Here is a 19,534-nt window from a genome sequence, read left to right as displayed (position 1 = left end):
AGTAAACAATAATAATCAATGTTATTTCTTGTAAGGAATGATGTATACATTAATGATGATACAAACAAACAAGTAAACAATACTAATTAATGTTATTTCTTGTAAGGAATGATGTATACATGAATGATAATGATGCAAGTAAACAATAATAATTACTGTTATTTATTGTAAGGAATAATGTATACATTAATGATAACCATACAAACAAACAAGTAAACAATAATAATTAATGTTATTTATTATAATGAACATGATGTATACATGAATGATGATGATAGAGACAAATAAGTAAACAATAATAATTAATGCTATTTCTTGTAAGGAATGATGTATACATTAATAATGATACAAACAAACAAGTAAACAATAATAATGTTATTTATTGTAAGGAATTATGTATACATTAATGATGATGATACAAACAAGTAAACAATAATTAATTGTATTTCTTGTAAGGAATAATGTATACATTAATGATGGTGGTACAAACAAGTAAACAATAATAATTAATGTTATTTATTGTAAGGAATTATGTATACATGAATGATAATGCAGATACAAACAAACAAGTACACAATAATAATTAATGTTATTTCTTGTAAGGAATGATGTATACATGAATGATGATGATACAAACAAACAAGTAAACAATAATAATTCATGTTATTTCTTGTAAGGTATAATGTATACATTAATGATGATACAAACAAACAAGTAAACAATAATAATTAATGTTATTTCTTGTAAGTAATTATGTATACATTAATGATGATGATGATACAAACAAACAAGTAAACAATAATAATTCATGTTATTTCTTGTAAGGAATAATGTATACATTAATGATGATGATGATACAAACAAACAAGTAAACAATAATAATTCATGTTATTTCTTGAAAGGAATAATGTATACATTAATGATGATGATGCAAACAAACAAGTAAACAATAATAATTCATGTTATTTCTTGTAAGGAATAATGTATACATTAATGATGATGATACAAACAAACAAGTAAACAATAATAATTAATGTTATTTATTGTAAGGAATAATGTATACATGAATGATGATGATACAAACAAACAAGTAAACAACGTTTGCAAACACCAATGACATTGAATAGTCTACATTTTCTATGCCCCATTCAGTTAATGATAACTGCTGGTTCAATGTTAGGCTTAGGTTTTTAGCAGATTTTCCGTATTTTTCCTACAGATAGCATTTGGTGACCTCAAACAACAAGGCTATGGATTGATTCACACTGGTTTTTGCCTTTTGAAGGGTACTGGAAAAACTGGAAAATTGATTAAAGTGCTTGAATTTGGCCATGGAAAAGGTGTACGAAGCCTGCATTAAGTTTGCACGTGTTTTAGTACACCCAAACCTCTTTTTCCATGTCCGATCCAGATCCAAAACTTCATTCCTGAATCTTATCACTTTTGGCAAAAGAACAAGTATCATATTGGGCAGAGGTGGGTAATTGTACTCAAGTAAGAGTACTGTTACTTTAGAGATGTATTACTTAAGTAAAAGTAAGGTGTAGTCACCCAAATATTTACTTGAGTAAAAGTAAAAAGTATGTTGTAAAAAAACTACTCAAGTACTGAGTAGCTGATGAGTAACCTGTTCGTTTAATGATGACGGCAACAAATAATGCACAAAAACATTAAAATAGCAATGAGCAAATTCAGAGCCAGGAATTCATACTTGCCAACCCTCCCGGATTTTCCGGGAGACTCCCGAAATTCAGCGCCTCTCCCGAAAACCTCCCGGGACAAATTTTCTCCCGAAATTCAGGCGGAGTTGGAAGCCACGCCCCCTCCAGCTCCATGCGGACCTGAGTGACGTGTCAACAGCCTGTATTCACGTCCGCTTTCCCACAATATAAACAGCGTGCCTGCCCAAACACGTTATAACTGTAGAATGATCGAGGGCGAGTTCTTGGTTTCTTATGTGGGTTTATTGTTAGGCAATTTCATTAACGTCCTCCCAGCGCGGTAACAACACACAACAACAGCAGTCATGTTTTATTCTACCGTAAAGCACTTCGTCTGCCGTAAACAGCAATGTTGTTGTAATATATTGAGTTGGAGGCAATAACCAGGCGAGGTGATGAAGTACGTCTCTTTACTGTAGACTTCAGAACAGACTCACACACTTGACGTCAGGTGCGCAACACCTTGTAAATCGTTGGCCAACCAAAAAGTAACCCCAGTACGCTATAGCCAACATTCACCAGGAGATGGCAACAGACAAACATAGATCACTCTATTACATTCCTCCCCTTTTAGAAATGTAGAAGTTACTCAAAATAAATAAACAACCCAACCAAAAAATGCAGCAGCTCAATTAAAAAACTGTACTTAAGCCACATTCTTTCTTTTTTTTTAGTACTGAACTCTTAACCCTCATTTGTAAACAATAACATGCTTATTATACAAACAGTATTTGTACACCTTTAACACAGATTGTTATACTGTCTTCAGAGATTCCGTTTTTTTGGTGGTACTCGAAACCTTTCTGGGTACCTACGAAAGGGTGTTCAGCATGGTTAGAAAAATAGTGACAGAGACTAGAACAAGGATGGACAATTCAACCCTTAACTCAACAATGAGTAGATGAGTGTTATGTGTGTGTATATGTGTAAATAAATGAACACTGAAATTCAAGTATTTCTTTTATTATATATATATATATATATATATATATATATATATATATATATATATATATATATATATGAAATACTTGACTTGGTGAATTCTAGCTGTAAATATACTCCTCCCCTCTTAGCCACGCCCCCGCCCCACCCCGAACACGCCCCCCACCCCCCACCTCCCGAAATCGAAGGTCTCAAGGTTGGCAAGTATGCAGGAATATCTCTTAAGCAACTAAAACAATAATATATATTAAATAGTAATACATTAACATAAAAAAAATTAAGGCAAATTGAGCCACAATAACTTAACAGCACCATAGGCTCAGTAGGCAGAGATTACAAAGGAAAATAACAAGTTAGCCTTTATGCAAACCATATACTGATAGGTGTGGGCTGCACCTGGGAACACACTGATTGGTGTTTCTATGCATGCGTGTGTGTGTGTGTGTGTGTGTGTGCGACTGTGCGTGTGTGTGTGTCTATGAGGCTGCAGTTAATAAATGTCCCCACACGATGTACATTTGACAGTGATTCATAGCAGGGAAGCTAACATCAGCCTACGGTGACCGCCAAAATATCTACTAAGGTTACTTACCGCCATGTGCTTCCTCAAATTTGACGTTGAGTTCATGTAAGCTTAAGCTTGTTAATCATGTGACAAACAAAGCGTGCATTAACAGATCGATAAAAATCAGTAGCGAGTAGCGAGCTGAATGTAGATAAATGGAGCGGAGTAAAAGTAGCGTTTCTTCTCTATAAATATACTCAAGTAAAAGTAAAAGTATGTTGCATTAAAACTACTCTTAGAAGTACAATTTATCCCAAAAGTTACTCGAGTAGATGTAACGGAGTAAATGTAGCGTGTTACTACCCACCTCTGATATTAGGTGATGATGTTTGTGTGTGCAGTGCTGGACAGGAGCCTGGTGGCCAGCTGCAGGGACTCCATCGGTTGGATGTTCTCCAAGCTGGACACCAACAACGATCTGTACCTGGACCAGGCCGAGCTGGCCGCCATCAACCTGGACAAGTACGAGATCTGCATCCGCCCCTTCTTCAACTCCTGCGACTCCTACAAGGACGGCAAGGTGTCCACGGCCGAGTGGTGCCTGTGCTTCTGGAGAGAGAGTTGAGTAGTGTGTCTTAGTCTTCCATTCACTGGAGGGGAGGAAGGCAAGAAGGTGTAGACAGCCTCGCACGCCCAAATAAAACAAGCTTTTAGGTTCAAGCGAGAACAAAATCCAAAGAACATGCAGAGGAAATTATTTTAAAATTGCTGCAAGGTTTTGGTTTACAGTAAGTAAAAAAACTACAGCTACCAAGAGTACATCAACAGGAAAGGCAGGATTTTTCTGACTGGTCACTTGTTGCTAGGCAGAATTGAAATAGTTTTTATTTTATTTTTATTTACTTTAATTTCTATAAAGGGTTATGGGAGTATGACACTATTTCAAGTCATAGATGTACAAGAAAACACATGTACTGCATAATAATGTGCCAAAAGACAAAATATTAAGTAGGCCTACAATTAAATAGTATGTTAGAAGAATAAAGTTATAATATTACTATAAATAAAATCTACATTTAAAAAAAAAAATAAAGTCTGAATTTTATATGGTGAAAACATTTCAAATTTAACAGAAATAAACTTCTAATTTTACAAGAAAAATAAGATTTAAATTTACAAGAATAAAAGCCTAATACAAGAAAAAAAAACATGTAATTTGACAAGACTAAAGCCCAGTAACAAGGATATTTATTTTATCTAAAATTAAAATCCTGGAATTAAGAAATAGTTGTGATCGTCTGAGATTTTTCAGAAAATGTGATTTTACCAGAATAAACTTGTAATATTACAAATAAAAAATATTCAAAATATAAAGACCAAATACTGAAATAATAAAAAAAAATTACAAGAATAAATTTGTATTGTAAGATTTTTTTTTTTTTTGCAAAATTCTAAGAAAAATCCTAAATAACTAGTGGTAACTTGATTTGATCAGAATTATTTCTTAAAATTTAGAAACAATGTAACACATTTACGAGAATACATTTCATAAAATTTTTCTGAAATAATTTTACAAGAAAATATTTAAGAAACTTGTCAGGCTTGCTACTGACAGTTTGGGTGTTCCTTTGTTTAGAATCACTTCCTGTTCTGGTGCTCTTGTTTTGTCAGTGTTTCCTGTTTGGTCTCTGTGTTTTGCAGCACCTTTACTTTCTGTTTCATGTCTTAATACAAGAAAAAAAAACATGTAATTTGACAAAACTCAAGCCCAGTAACAAGGAAAAAAATGAATCTAAAATTAAAATCCTGGAATTAAGAAATAGTTGGGCTCATCTGAGATTTTTCAGAAAATTTTATTTTTCCAGCATAAATTTGGAATAGTAAAAATAAAAAATATTCAAAATATAAAGACCAAATACTGAAATAATTAAAAAAAATTACAAGAATAAATTTGAATTGTAAGATTTATTTTTTTGCAAAATTCTAAGCAAAATCTTAAATAACTAGTGGTAACTTGATTTGATCAGAAGTATTTCTTAAAATTAAGAAACAATGTAGCACATTTACAAGCTTAAATACGTAAAATTTTTCAGAAATAATTTTACAAGAAAATATTTAAGAAACTTGTCAGGCTTGTTTTGTCAATGTTTCCTGTTTGGTCTCTGTGTTTTGCAGCCCCTTTACTCTCTGTTCCATGGCCTGTCAGCACACCTGTCCCTTGTTGAATTAGTTCTATTTAGTTCCACCTGGGGGCCTCCTTCAGGGTTGGATCATTTCTGTCATAATCTGGTGACCCCAAGGATACAGAAAACTGCAGGCGGAATGCAAATAAAACACAATTTATTAGCTACAAAGAGGCGTGGAACCCAAAACAGTACACAAAGCATCGGTCTCAAAAGGAAAAGCAAGAGAGACTGATCCAACCCTGAAGGAGGTCCCCAGGTGGAACTAAATAGAACTAATAGAACAGAAAGTAAAGGTGCTGCAAAACACAGAGACCAATCAGGAAACACTGACAAAACAAGAGCACCAGGACAGGAAGTGATTCTAAACAAAGGAAAACCCAAACATAACCAAACTGTCAGTAGCAAGCCTGACAAGTTTCTGAAATTTTTTCTTGTAAAATTATTTCTAAATAATTTTACGAATTTATGCTCGTAAATGTACTACATTGTTTCTTAATTTTAAGAAATAATTCTGATCAAAACAAGTTACCACTAGTTGTTTAGGGTTTTTCTTCGAATTTTGCAAAAATTTAAAAAAATCTTAAAATACAAATTTATTATTTTAGTATTTGGTCTTTATATTTTGAATATTTTTTATGTGTAACATTACAAGTTTATTCTGGTAAAATCACATTTTCTGAAAAATCTAGCACAACTATTTCTTAATTCTCGGATTTTAATTTTAGATAAAAAAAATTCCCTTGTTACTGGGCTTTAAGTCTTGTCAAATTACATGTTTTTTTTTTCTTGTATTAGGCTTTTATTCTTGTAAATATAACTAATTAAACAAGGGACAGGTGTGCTGACAGGGGGAATAAAAAGTAAAGGTACTGCAAAACACGGGCACCAAACAGGAAACACTGACAAAACAAGAGCACCAGGACAGGAAGTGATTCTAAACAAAGGAAAACCCAAACAAGTTTCTTCAATCTTTTCTTGTAAAATTAATTCCAAATAATTTTACGAATTTATGCTCGTAAATGTATTGCATTGTTTCTTAATTTTAAGAAATAATTCTGATCAAGTTACCACTAGTTATTTAGGTTGTTTTTTTTAGAATTTTGCAAAAATTTAAAAAAATGTTAAAATACAAATTTATTATTTTAGTATTTGGCCTTTATATTTTGAATATTTTTTATGTGTAACATTACAAGTTTATTCTGGTAAAATCAAATTTTCTGAAAAATCTCGAGCACAACTATTTCTTAATTCTAGGATTTTAATTTTAGATTAAAAAAAATTTCCTTGTTACTGGGCTTTAAGTCTTGTCAAATTATATGTTTTTTTTCTTGTATTAGGCTTTTATTCTTGTAAATATAACTAATTAAACAAGGGACAGGTGTGCTGACAGGGGGAACAGAAATTAAAGGTTCTGCAAAACACAGGCACCAAACAGGAAACACTGACAAAACAAGAGCACCAGGACAGGAAGTGATTCTAAACAAAGGAAAACCCAAACATAACCAAACTGTCTGTAGCAAGCCTGACAAAACTAAACAATTTTATAATTGTAAAGTCCTAAAAAAGAAGAAGATTCAATTGTATGAGCTTTAAGTTGCAATATTACTATTTTTTACAATAGTCCTGATATTACGAGAGACATTTTTTGCATGAATAAAGTCCTAACATTTTCATGTTTTTCCCCTCAGAGCCTCCCTGCCTGACCGAGCTGGAGAGGATCCAAGTATTAGACGGCGGTAAAAGAAAGTCTGGTGAGTGTTTTTTGTCAAAGCAGAAACACACACGCACACACAAACATTAAAATCCTCTCAGATCCGTCTTTATTGGCTCAGGGGTTTAATGGAGCAGATCCCCAACAGGAGGCCAGGATTAGTTCCTGATCAGGCTTATGGATTACTATTTGATACTGACAGACTACAATGAAACGCAGCCCAGAGTGTGTGTAAATGTGTGTAAGTGGCTGAATAAGTGTGTGTGTGTGTATTTGGGCTTGTGCACAGGACAGGCCGACTGGGCTCTGAGTCAGGATTCTACAAGGACACTAAGGGCAGACTGCCAGACCCACTTTTCAGACACTGCAGTCGCTTTTCTTCACTGCCATTTGGTTCTATTAATATGTGCCAAAATGCAATCAATAATTAATCAAATGAAGATTTCACATTTCTGCACACTCACTACAATAAATGTAGTTGCTGGTTTATGTGGAGCTCAATTTAAATGAAACCTTTTTACACAATGGGTGTTAAAAATAAGACTTTAGATCCGGGGTCCCCAAACTTTTTGACTCAAGGGCCGTATTGGGTTAAAAAAATTGACCGGGGGGCCGAGCTGTGTGTGTGTGTGTATGTATATGTGAATGTGTTTGTATATATGTGTATGTGTATATACAAACCCCGTTTCCATATGAGTTGGGAAATTGTGTTAGATGTAAATATAAACGGAATACAATGATTTGCAAATCATTTTCAACCCATATTCAGTTGAATATGCTACAAAGACAACATATTTGATGTTCAAACTGATAAACTTTTTTTTTTTTTTTGCAAATAATTATTAACTTCAGAATTTGATGCCAGCAACACGTGACAAAGAAGTTGGGAAAGGTGGCAATAAATACTGATAAAGTTGAGGAATGCTCATCAAACACTTATTTGGAACATCCCACAGGTGAACAGGCAAATTGGGAACAGGTGGGTGCCATGATTGTGTATAAAAGTAGATTCCATGAAATGCTCAGTCATTCACAAACAAGGATGGGGTGAGGGTCACCACTTTGTCAACAAATGCGTAAGCAAATTGTTGAACAGTTTAAGAAAAACCTTTCTCAACCAGCTATTGCAAGGAATTTAGGGATTTCACCAGCTACGGTCCGTAATATCATCAAAGGGTTCAGAGAATCTGGAGAAATCACTGCACGTAAGCAGCTAAGCCCGTGACCTTCGATCCCTCAGGCTGTACTGTATCAACAAGCGACATCAGTGTGTAAAGGATATCACCACATGGGCTCAGGAACAATTCAGAAACCCACTGTCAGTAACTACAGTTGGTCGCTACATCTGTAAGTGCAAGTTAAAACTCTCCTATGCAAGGCGAAAACCGTTTATCAACAACACCCAGAAACACTGTCAGCTTCGCTGGGCCTGAGCTCATCTAAGATGGACTGATACAAAGTGGAAAAGTGTTCTGTGGTCTGACGAGTCCACATTTCAAATTTTTTTGGGAAACTGTGGACGTCGTGTCCTCCGGACCAAAGAGGAAAAGAACCATCCGGATTGTTATAGGCGCAAAGTTGAAAAGCCAGCATCTGTGATGGTATGGGGGTGTATTAGTGCCCAAGACATGGGTAACTTATCTGTGAAGGCGCCATTAATGCTGAAAGGTACATACAGGTTTTGGAGCAACATATGTTGCCATCCAAGCAACGTTACCATGGACGCCCCTGCTTATTTCAGCAAGACAATGCCAAGCCACGTGTTACATTAACGTGGCTTCATAGTAAAAGAGTGCGGGTACTAGACTGGCCTGCCTGTAGTCCAGACCTGTCTCCCATTGAAAATGTGTGGCGCATTATGAAGCCTAAAATACCACAACGGAGACCCCCGGACTGTTGAACAACTTAAGCTGTACATCAAGCAAGAATGGGAAAGAATTCCACCTGAGAAGCTTAAAAAATGTGTCTCCTCAGTTCCCAAACGTTTACTGAGTGTTGTTAAAAGGAAAGGCCATGTAACACAGTGGTGAACATGCCCTTTCCCAACTACTTTGGCACGTGTTGCAGCCATGAAATTCTAAGTTAATTATTATTTGCAAAAACAAAAAATAGTTTGAGTTTGAACATCAACTATCTTGTCTTTGTAGCGCATTCAACTGAATATGGGTTGAAAAGGATTTGCAAATCATTGTATTCCGTTTATATTTACAACTAACACAATTTCCCAACTCATATGGAAATGGGGTTTGTATATGTATATATGTACATGTGTAAGTTTATATATATGTGTATGTATATATGTATGTGTATATATATATATGTATATATATATATGTAAATATATTTATATGGAGACGAGGGTCTCCATGGCGACAAATAAAGTAAGTTTCTTACAAGTATCATCCCTGCAGGACGAGGAATAGCTAAACATGCTTCACTACACACCGTAGCTCACCGGCATCAAAATGTAAACAAATGCCATTGGTGGATCTACACCTAACATCCACTGTAATGATACCAAGTACAGGCACGTATCTAGTCGATACTACTATGATTACGTCGATATTTTTTGGCATCACATCTTCTTTTGTATTAAAAAAAAATCATATTATGTTTATAAACTCAGGAAATACGTCCCTGGACACATGAGGACTTTGAATATGACCAATGTATGATCCTGTAACGACTTGGTATCGGATTGATACCCAAATTTGTGGTATCATCCAAAACTAATGTAAAGCATCCAAACAGAAGAATAAGTGATTATTACATTTTAACAGAAGTGTAGATAGAACATGTTATAAGAGAAAGTAAGCAGATATTAACAGTAAATGAACAAGTAGATTAATAATTCATTTTCTACCACTTGTCCTTAATAATTTTGACAAAATAATAGGTAGATAAATGACACAATATGTTACTGCGTATGTCAGCAGACTAATTAGGAGTCTTTGTTTGTTTACTTACGACTAAAAGGACTTAACTGCAATAAGAAAAATATAATTAATGTAACCTAAGATTTTTTGTTAAAATAAAGCCAATAATGCCATTTTTTGTGGTCCCCTTTATTTAGAAAAGTACCGGTACCAAAATATTGGTATCGTTACACTACATTTCCATCTTGTGTCAATATTTTAATATTTGTTTGGCTTGTTGCAAGACCATCCATCCATTTCCGCCTCTTATCCGAAGTCGGGTCGCGGGGGCAGCAGTCTAAGCAGAGAAACCCAGACTTCCCTCTCCCCAGCCACTCTGTCCAGCTCTTCCCGGGAGGATCCTGAGGCGTTCCCAGGCCAGCTGGGAGACATAGTCTCCACACCGTGTCCTGGGTCTTCCTCGTAGTCGGGCGTACCCTAAACACCTCCCTAGGGAGGCGTCCGGGTAGCATCCTGACCAGATGCCCGAACCACCTCATCTGGCTCCTCTTGATGTGGAAGAGCAGTAGCTTTACTCTGAGCTCCTCCCGAATAACAGAGCTATCTCTGAGGGAGGGCCCGCCACCCGACTCTAGGAAACTCATTTTGGGCCGCTTGCACCCATCATGATTGATAAACAGATGTATATTCATGCATTATTACATTGGGAATTGTGTGTGTGTGTGTGTGTGTGTGTGTCAGGTCGCTTCATCCCCAACTGCGACGAGGACGGCTTCTACAGGAAGCTGCAGTGTGACAGAGGGGAGTGTTGGTGCGTGGACCAATATGGAGGAGAAGTCGCAGGCTCCAGGGTCGGCGGCAAACCGGATTGTGGTGAGTTTGACGTCAACACCTAGTGTGTGTGTGACAATCATGGGTACTTTAACGTAACTTAAAAGTCTTCCCTGCCTTCATCGCTCATTTGCATCGTGAAGCTGTTCGCCTTGAGATGAAGGAGTCTGCTGCTGAGACAGAGCCTTCTCCTGGTAACAATGGTTCCTCAGACTAAGTCCTTATTTCAACGCCCGTCTGGCTTGAAGAGCAACATTGCTCCTTAGGAAAGGTCTTCAAAGTGGAGTGGAGGAGAATTGACTGTAATAATGTACGCCCACCGGCACAATCTGATTACAGCCAGCAACAGACATGTATCATTAGTTCTGCCTTCACACAGACATATTCATAATATTGTATCTTAACATTACCGTATTTTTCGGACTATAAGTCGCAGTTTTTTTCATAGTTTATAGCGAATTATACTCAGGAGCGACTTATGTGTGAAATGATTAACATATTACCGTAAAATATCAAATAATATTATTGAGCTCATTCACGTAAGAGACTAGACCAGGGGTCAGCAACCCACGGCTCTAGAGCCGCCCTAGTGGCTCTCTGGAGCTTTTTCAAAAATGTATGAAAAATTGTTTTAATATGGTTTCCGTAGAAGGGCAAACATGACGCAAACCTCCCTAATTGTTATAAAGCACACTGTTTATATTAAACATGCCTCACGGATTCGAGTATTTGGCCAGCGCCGTTTTGTCCTACTAATTTTGGCGGTCCTTGAACTCACCGTAGTTTGTTAACATATATAACTTTCTCCGACTTTCTAGGACGTGTTTTATGCCACTTCTTTTTCTGTCTCATTTTGTCCACCAAACTTTTAACGTTGTGCATGAATGCACAAAGGTGAGTTTTGTTGATGTTATTGACTTGTGTGGAGTGCTAATCAGACATATTTGGTCACTGCCTGACTGCAAGCTAATCGATGCTAACATGCTATTTAGGCTAGCTATATGTACATATTGCATCATTATGCCTCATTTGTAGCTATATTTGAGGTCATTTAGTTTCCTTTAAGTCATCTTAATTCAATTTATATCTCATGACACACTATCTGTTTGTAATATGGCTTTTAATTTTTTGCGGCTCCAGACAGATTTATTTTTGTATTTTTGGTCCAATATGGCTCTTTCAACATTTTGGGTTGCCGACCCCTGGACTAGACGTATAAGATTTCATGGGATTTAGCGATTAGGAGTGAGAGATTGTTTGGTAAACGTATAGCATGTTCTATATGTTATAGTTATTTGAATGACTCTTACCATAATATGTTACGTTAACATACCAGGCACGTACTCAGTTGGTTATTTATGCCTCATATAACGTACACTTATTCAGCCTGTTGTTCACTATTCTTTATTTATTTTAAATTGCCTTTCAAATGTCTATTCTTGGTGATTATCAAATACATTTCCCCAAAAAATGCGACTTATACTCCAGTGCGACTTATACTCCGAAAAATAGGGTAATAGAGAATGTCTCATTTGCACCCCTGGTGGTGAAATCTATCAAAATGAGGGTGGTCCCAAGAAGGAGGGATTTTTCAAATTGACTGTGTCGGTTTTAAAAGTGCATGGTCAACATATGAAATAACAAGTGTGTGTACAAATTTGAAGTACTCCCCCTCTGGCCAACAACAAGTATGTGTAAGAAATTTAAATGTGCCCCCTTTGGCCAAAATTAATTTAAAAAAAAAAAAATATATATATATATGTATGTATATAGAGACATACTGTAACAACTTGAAGTAAATAATGAAGATTAAAAACCAATTACAAACAAAAAAATTCAATCAACAGTCTTTTTCTCACAATGTGTCGACTTTTTCCTCCTAAAATTGGGAACAATTTCTCATATTCTTTCTGTTTCTGTAATATTGCAATATTTTCTCGAAAAAATATTACCGCATTTTTCGGACTATAAGTCGCAGTTTTTTTTCATACTTTGGCCGGGGGTGCGACTTATACTCAGGAGCGACTTAAGTGTGAAATTATTAACAAATTACCGTAAAATATCAAATAATATTATTTAGCTCATTCACGTAAGAGACTAGACATATAAGATTTCATGGGATTTAGCGATTAGGAGTGACAGATTGTTTGGTAAACGTATAGCATGTTCTATATGTTATAGTTATTTGAATGACTCTTACCATAATATGTTACGTTAACATACCAGGCACGTTCTCCGTTGGTTATTTATGCCTCATATAACGTACACTTATTCAGCCTGGTGTTCACTATTCTTTATTTATTTTAAATTGCCTTTCAAATGTCTATTCTTGGTGTTGGCTTTTATCAAATAAATTTCCCCAAAAAATGCGACTTATACTCCAGTGCGACTTATATGTTTTTTCCTTCTTTATTATGCATTTTCGACCGGTGCGACTTATACTCCGGAGCGACTTATACTCCGAAAAATACGGTATGTTGAGTAAAAAGGACCCCAGAGACCGAATGATAGAATATTCAAAGTTTTTTACTAAAGTTCTAGGAGACCAGCCCTTACAATGCAACAATAGCATCAGCAAGAAGAGGTCTAAATCCAAACAAAAAGAGTCGGCTTATGTAGAGCCAAAACAGCCCCTCTCGCCCAGAAAGGAGCGCAGATGCTGCTTCAAAACAGATAAGGGACTGGCCAAAACAGCTCTTTGAGCCGACAAATAGAAGCCCTTGAGACAAAACAAAAGAGTTTACTAGCGGACATAAGAGGTCACGAGAAAAGGCACTACATGGGAAAATACTAGCTGATTTAAACATGACTTTGGATTAAAAAAGAACACTTAAAAGAATCTCATTCTCACACTAAAGAAGGGGTTATATTAGGGATGTCCCGATCCAGGTTTTTGCACTTCCGATTCGATACCGATATTGTTTTTGCACTTCCGATCCGATACCGATACTGACCGATACCGATACTGACCGATACTGGCCTATCCGAGCATGTATTAAAGTTTAAAGTTATTTAGCCTACTTAGTTGTCAGAATCATGTTGAAAAGGGTTTAAGTACTCTTGATAACAACTAGCCAGCTGAATTAGGGGAGTTTGAATAATGGTTGGTAACAAGAAACTGACCTGTTTATTCAAGGATAAACACAAAATAGACAAAATTATACATGACAAACAGAAATGGCATCATTGAACTAGGGCTGGGCGATATGGCCTTTTTTTAATATTGCGATATTTTAAGGCCATATTGCGATACACAATATATATCTCGAAATTTTGCCTTAGTCTTGAATGAACACTTGATGCATATAATCACAGCAGTATGATGATTCTATGTATCTACATTAAAACATTCTTCTTCATACTACATTAATATATGCTACTTTTAAACTTTCATGCAGAGAGGGAAATGACAACTAAAAAAAATCACTATTTTTTTCATACGGTGTTGATGTGGAAATGTTTGCCTCGGCATTTTGATGGTGTGGGTGTGTGGCACCGAATGGAGATAAGCGTCTCGACAGACGTCACAATATTTGAACAATGATGACGAAAACTGTTTTCTCTGTCGTGTCTGTGTGTCGAAAATTGTTATGCGCTTATTTTTTTATTTGATTTTGTGCGTGGCATAGATTTGCCGTGCGCAGAGGACGCTTGAGCAGGCGCGCACCTTAGCTGCTGCGCTAGCATCACAGCTAACGTTAGCCATGCTGCTACCTCGCTCTCTGCTGGGAGAGGGCGTATACGTATGTGACGTGTGTCGTGACAGTATGTGACGTGTGTAAGAAGGTGCGCTCGCTGTCTGTAAGAGGGAGACACAGGAAAGAGTGAGAAGAGCCTGTCGTGAAATGCCAGCAGCTAAAAGCAACTGCGTGAGAATCCACAGACCTGTGGATGTGTTGAATGTGTGCTGGAAAATGCGGAACGGAAATTAGGGAGCAGCAGAAAAGTGGAATGTATTATTTAAATCAGTGCGTTGGAAAACACGGACCGGAGTTTTTTTTAAACTGGATCTGGATCGGCATTTTCCCATGCTTTGCCGATACGCATTTTTTTTGCAAATATCGGCGGCCGATCCGATCCAATTATCGGATCGGGACATCCCTAGGTTATATGTCAACAAAAAACATGAAGCCACTTTTTTGATGCTACCTTTATAATAAGTCTTGTGATGAATAATTAAGACTTCAAACCGTATTTTTCGGAGTATAAGTCGCACCGGCAGAAAATGCATAATAAAGAAGGGAAAAAACATATATAATTCGCATTTTTAGGGGAAATTTATTTGATAAAAGCCAACACCAAGAATAGACATTTGAAAGGCAATTTAAAATAAATAAAGAATAGTGAACAACAGGCTGAATAAGTGTACGTTATATGAGGCATAAATAACCAACTGGTATGTTAACGTAACATATTATGGTAAGAGTCATTCAAATAACTATAACATATAGAACATGCTATACGTTTACCAGACAATCTGTCACTCCTAATCGCTAAATCCCATGAAATCTTATACGTCTAGTCTCTTACGTGAATGAGCTAAATAATATTATTTGATATTTTACGGTAATGTGTTAATAATTTCACACATAAGTCGCTCCTGAGTATAAGTCGCACCCCCGGCTAAACTATGAAAAAAACTGCGACTTATAGTCCGAAAAATACGGTATTTTGTATTAATTTGTTACATGACATTTTATAATTAAGTCCCTCCAGGATTGTGCAGGCATACTTTGTGATTGTTGCGTCATAAAATACTTAATTTTTTCAGAAATTTGCAGGCAAAAGTTGCAATGTTTTGAAGCTTTTTTTCCCCAATCTAATTTTTGTTGGTAAATTAGCGACGGAGAGATTATCATCACACTTTCTTCTAGATTCATTGCTAAATCCTCCTATCTAGATGAGAGGCATGATTAATAATCTAGAACAACTTTGGCGAGCAAAGACGTGAATGCGGGAGCAGCAGGAAATCGCGGCCAGCTCACAGTAAAGCAGCAGAGGGCTACCTAGCTGTCTATCAATCCGCCGCTAAAAAATGTGTCTGCGTTAGTGCTTATATTAATAACATCACTAATATTTGGTTAATATTCAGGTCACAATATGTATATAAAGTATTGGTTGCGGGTTTTGGATGGTTATTTAGAGTGATAGTGCCATCTTCTTTATACTGCTGCTTTATTGTGACTCACATGCCTTGCTGTTGCCCCCTGCAGGGTGGTGGGAGTACTGCATACATGAGCAACCCTGTTTTGAATGGTTTCATCAAGCCTATTTGGGTGTTGTTCGGTGGGCCAAATCAAAATCTTTGGTGGGCCGGCAGTGGACTTGACCTGGTCTAATGGATGCAATGAAACACAATTAGGCATTTAAAGTCGACTTGTTTTTCCACTCTACTGGAACTTGAATCATTCTACTGTATGCAGATTTTAACGCCGAATGACGTCCACTACACCCGCTCGCTATGCCATAGGTGTCAAAATCGTTTTCACTGAGGGCCACATTGCAGTTATTTTTGGCCCCAGAGAGCCGCGTCTAACAGTGGATACTATTATTACTCATTTTTTAATGCATTTTATTAGTTAGATTTTTTTGTTTTTTTAACCAAAATGTAAAAAAAAATATGGTAAGTTGCAATAATTTCACCTCAAAATGTAGTGTATATTACTGTAAAATAGTACTGCTGTATTTATGGTTTAAAAAAAAAGGCATTTTACTGTAAAATGTACATTTGTTTTTTTACTGTAAATTAAAAAAAACAATTATACATGAAAATGTTGGCACCTGAGCAGCCAGGTTTTTTTTTGTTTGTTTTTACCGCAAATCAACAACTGTAGATTTTTCGGTGTACTACTGTAAATGCCAAAACGGCACCACAGTTTATTACAGTAAAAAAAAAAAGTACTGTTTTTTTTTCCATTTAGAGAAAGATGCTGTAAAAACCACAGTAAATTTCACAATTTTACCATGAAATCTATTGCTACATTTACATTGCACAATTTGATGGATAACTTGCTTTGAAATAATTATTATTAGTATTTATTACTATTTTTTTAAATGGTTTGATAATATATTTTTGCATAATTAGACAATATTTATGTTAAAGGGGAACATTATCACAATTTCAGAATTGTTAAAACCATTAAAAATCAGTTCCCAGTGGCTTATTATATTTTTTCGAATTTTTTTATTTTTATTTTACCCATCACGCAATATCCCTAAAAAAAGCTTCAAAGTGCCTGATTTTAACCACCCGTCCATTTTCCTGTGACGTCACATAGTGAAGCCAACACAAACAAACATGGTGCATAGAACAGCAAGCTATAGCGACATTAGCTCGGATTCAGACTCGGATTTCAGCGGCTTAAGCGATTCAACAGATTACGAATGTATTGAAACGGATGGTTGTAGTGTGGAGGCAGGTAGCGGAAACGAAATTGAAGAAGAAACTGAAGCTATTGAGCCATATCGGTTTGAACCGTATGCAAGCGAAACCGACGAAAACGACACGACAGCCAGCGACACGGGAGAAAGCGAGGACGAATTCGGCGATCGCCTTCTAACCAACGATTGGTATGTGTTTGTTTGGCATTAAAGGAAACTAACAACTATGAACTAGGTTTACAGCATATGAAATACATTTGGCAACAACATGCAATTTTCATCAATTAATATATTCTGTAGACATACCCTCATGTCAGCAGGCCAGGGAAGCTAGGGTCGATATTCTTCTCTTGATCATCTTCGGCACGGTGTGAGCCAAGACATCCAGGGGGGTTTAGCTCACTCGTCTGCGGGAACAAACTGCCGCCATTGCTTGCCGTGCTACTGAGGACCTTTGTCCCTGAATTGCTCACACACTCCGGCAGATTCAATGGGGGTCTGGCGGCAGATTTCTTTGACTTTATCGTTGGAAATGCATCTGCTTTGAGTGTCGCAGGATATCCACACATTCTTGCCATCTCTGTCGTAGCATAGCTTTCGTCGGTAAAGTGTGCGGAACAAACCTCCAATTTCTTGCCACTTTCGCATCTTTGGGCCACTGGTGCATCTTGAATCCGTCCCTGTTCGTGTTGTTACACCCTCCGACAACACACCGACGAGGCATGATGTCTCCAAGGTGCGGAAAACAGCCGAAAAAACGGAAAATAACAGAGCTGATTTGACTCGGTGTTTGAGAAAATGGCGATTGCTTCCTGATGCGACGTCACATTGTGACGTCATCGCTCCGAGAGCGAATAATAGAAAGGCGTTTAATTCGCCAAAATTCACCCATTTAGAGGTCGGAAATCGGTTAAAAAAATATATGGTCTTTTTTCTGCAACATCAAGGTATATATTGACGCTTACATAGGTCTGGTGATAATGTTCCCCTTTAATATAATTTGCGATTACATGGAGTACTTGTATATTTTTTCTCCTAAAATAGAAAAAGAATACATTTAGTAAAAAAAAGTTAGTACTTTATTGATAAATAATATTTCCAGGCTTTCGAGGGCCAAATAAATGATGTGGCGGGCCTTGAGTTTGACACCTGTGTTCTATCATAACAACAAATTGTTAGTTGCTTCCCGTGGACTGTTTTTGTGTATGTGCACGTGCAAATGAGACAATGATGTGTAGATTAGCAGCAGCTCTCAGTATAATTCCATCATAATCGCAGAGCAAAAATAGCTGCTTATCAGGTTTCTGCAGGCGTACCTAATGTTGTCTTCCCTCCGCCCGCAGACGACGACGCCGCGTACTCCGGCGACTTTGGCAGCGCGGTGGGATGGGAAGACGAGGAGGAGAAAGGCGGCGAGGAGACGGCGGAGGAGGAAGAGGCGGAGGCGGGAGAGGCGGATGACGAGGGTTACATCTGGTAAAAGAGACGCGCCCCCTTTCCAACAGCATCTTCATGTTCTTAGCACGCACAAACAAAACAAGGTCTTGCGAGGAAACTCTTAAGAAGAAGAAGAAGAAGAAGAAGACGTGTCCTGGGAGAACTGGAGGAAGACAAAAAGGTAGCAGGGATGTCGTCAAAAGGGAACATATCACTAGTAATCATTCTTCTCCTTCATTCATTGGTGAATCTTTCTTCTATTCTCTCCTACGTCCTTTGACCTCTTTCAGCAGCAGCAGTAGTTAAACACGGCCTATTATTATCTCTCCGTTCTTTACTTAGATTAGTTTTTAGGACGTCGAAAGCTCCCTTTTTTGACTCCACCGTCCTCATCTCATGCGCTTCAGCTCATACGTGACAGTCGTGCGGTCTTCGTTCCCGACTCAGCAGAAGAAAACAAAGTTTCCCACGCGTCACTCCCTCTATGATGTAAATACAAATAATCCTACTGTGTGTACCGGAACACGCCCGTTGTCAACGCCTCCACTGGGCGCGCCGGACCCTCCTGCTTAGGTGGCAAGTGTACGTCGTATCATAATGTGGATCGCTTGTTGTGTTTAATAAAAAGGAAGTGGAAAAAAACATCAAGGTGGTCCTGGTAGCTTTCAGTCTAGCAATGACATACTTTTGTGTGTTCTTGTATTTCTACCCTTCTTGAGACATCAACAAGGAAAAGTACCTTCCATATGATTATGGGTGAACAAGTCAGGACTGAAATCATGGTCCCAATACGGAAAACCAATAGAGAGCCGAAAACTAGAGTCCGTGAACATTGCTCCAAAGTCAGGATTTTTGGTTGATTTAATGTGCATTAGAGATGCGCGGATAGGCAATTATTTCATCCGCAACCGCATCACAAAAGTCGTCAACCATCCGCCATC

The 19,534-nt window shown here is 37.2% G+C and overlaps 1 protein-coding gene across 1 annotated transcript in view; it reads left to right on the top strand.

Moving 5' to 3' along the window:
* Positions 1 to 19,237, top strand: part of spock2 (SPARC (osteonectin), cwcv and kazal like domains proteoglycan 2) — a 101,236-nt gene extending 81,999 nt beyond the window's left edge. Inside the window, exons 7-10 of the mRNA XM_061937746.1 lie at positions 3,573 to 3,791; positions 7,046 to 7,108; positions 10,686 to 10,817; positions 18,500 to 19,237. Of these exons, the coding sequence (XP_061793730.1) occupies positions 3,573 to 3,791; positions 7,046 to 7,108; positions 10,686 to 10,817; positions 18,500 to 18,636 (551 nt within the window). The 3' untranslated portion in view covers positions 18,637 to 19,237. The remainder of the gene's footprint in view (positions 1 to 3,572; positions 3,792 to 7,045; positions 7,109 to 10,685; positions 10,818 to 18,499) is intronic.
* Positions 19,238 to 19,534: the final 297 nt, after the last annotated feature.

This window comes from Nerophis lumbriciformis, linkage group LG02, assembly GCF_033978685.3.
Source record: "Nerophis lumbriciformis linkage group LG02, RoL_Nlum_v2.1, whole genome shotgun sequence".
NCBI classification, from domain to species: domain Eukaryota; kingdom Metazoa; phylum Chordata; class Actinopteri; order Syngnathiformes; family Syngnathidae; genus Nerophis; species Nerophis lumbriciformis.
Note: the sequence above shows the minus strand (reverse complement) of the source record. Positions and strands in the feature narration are given on the sequence as shown.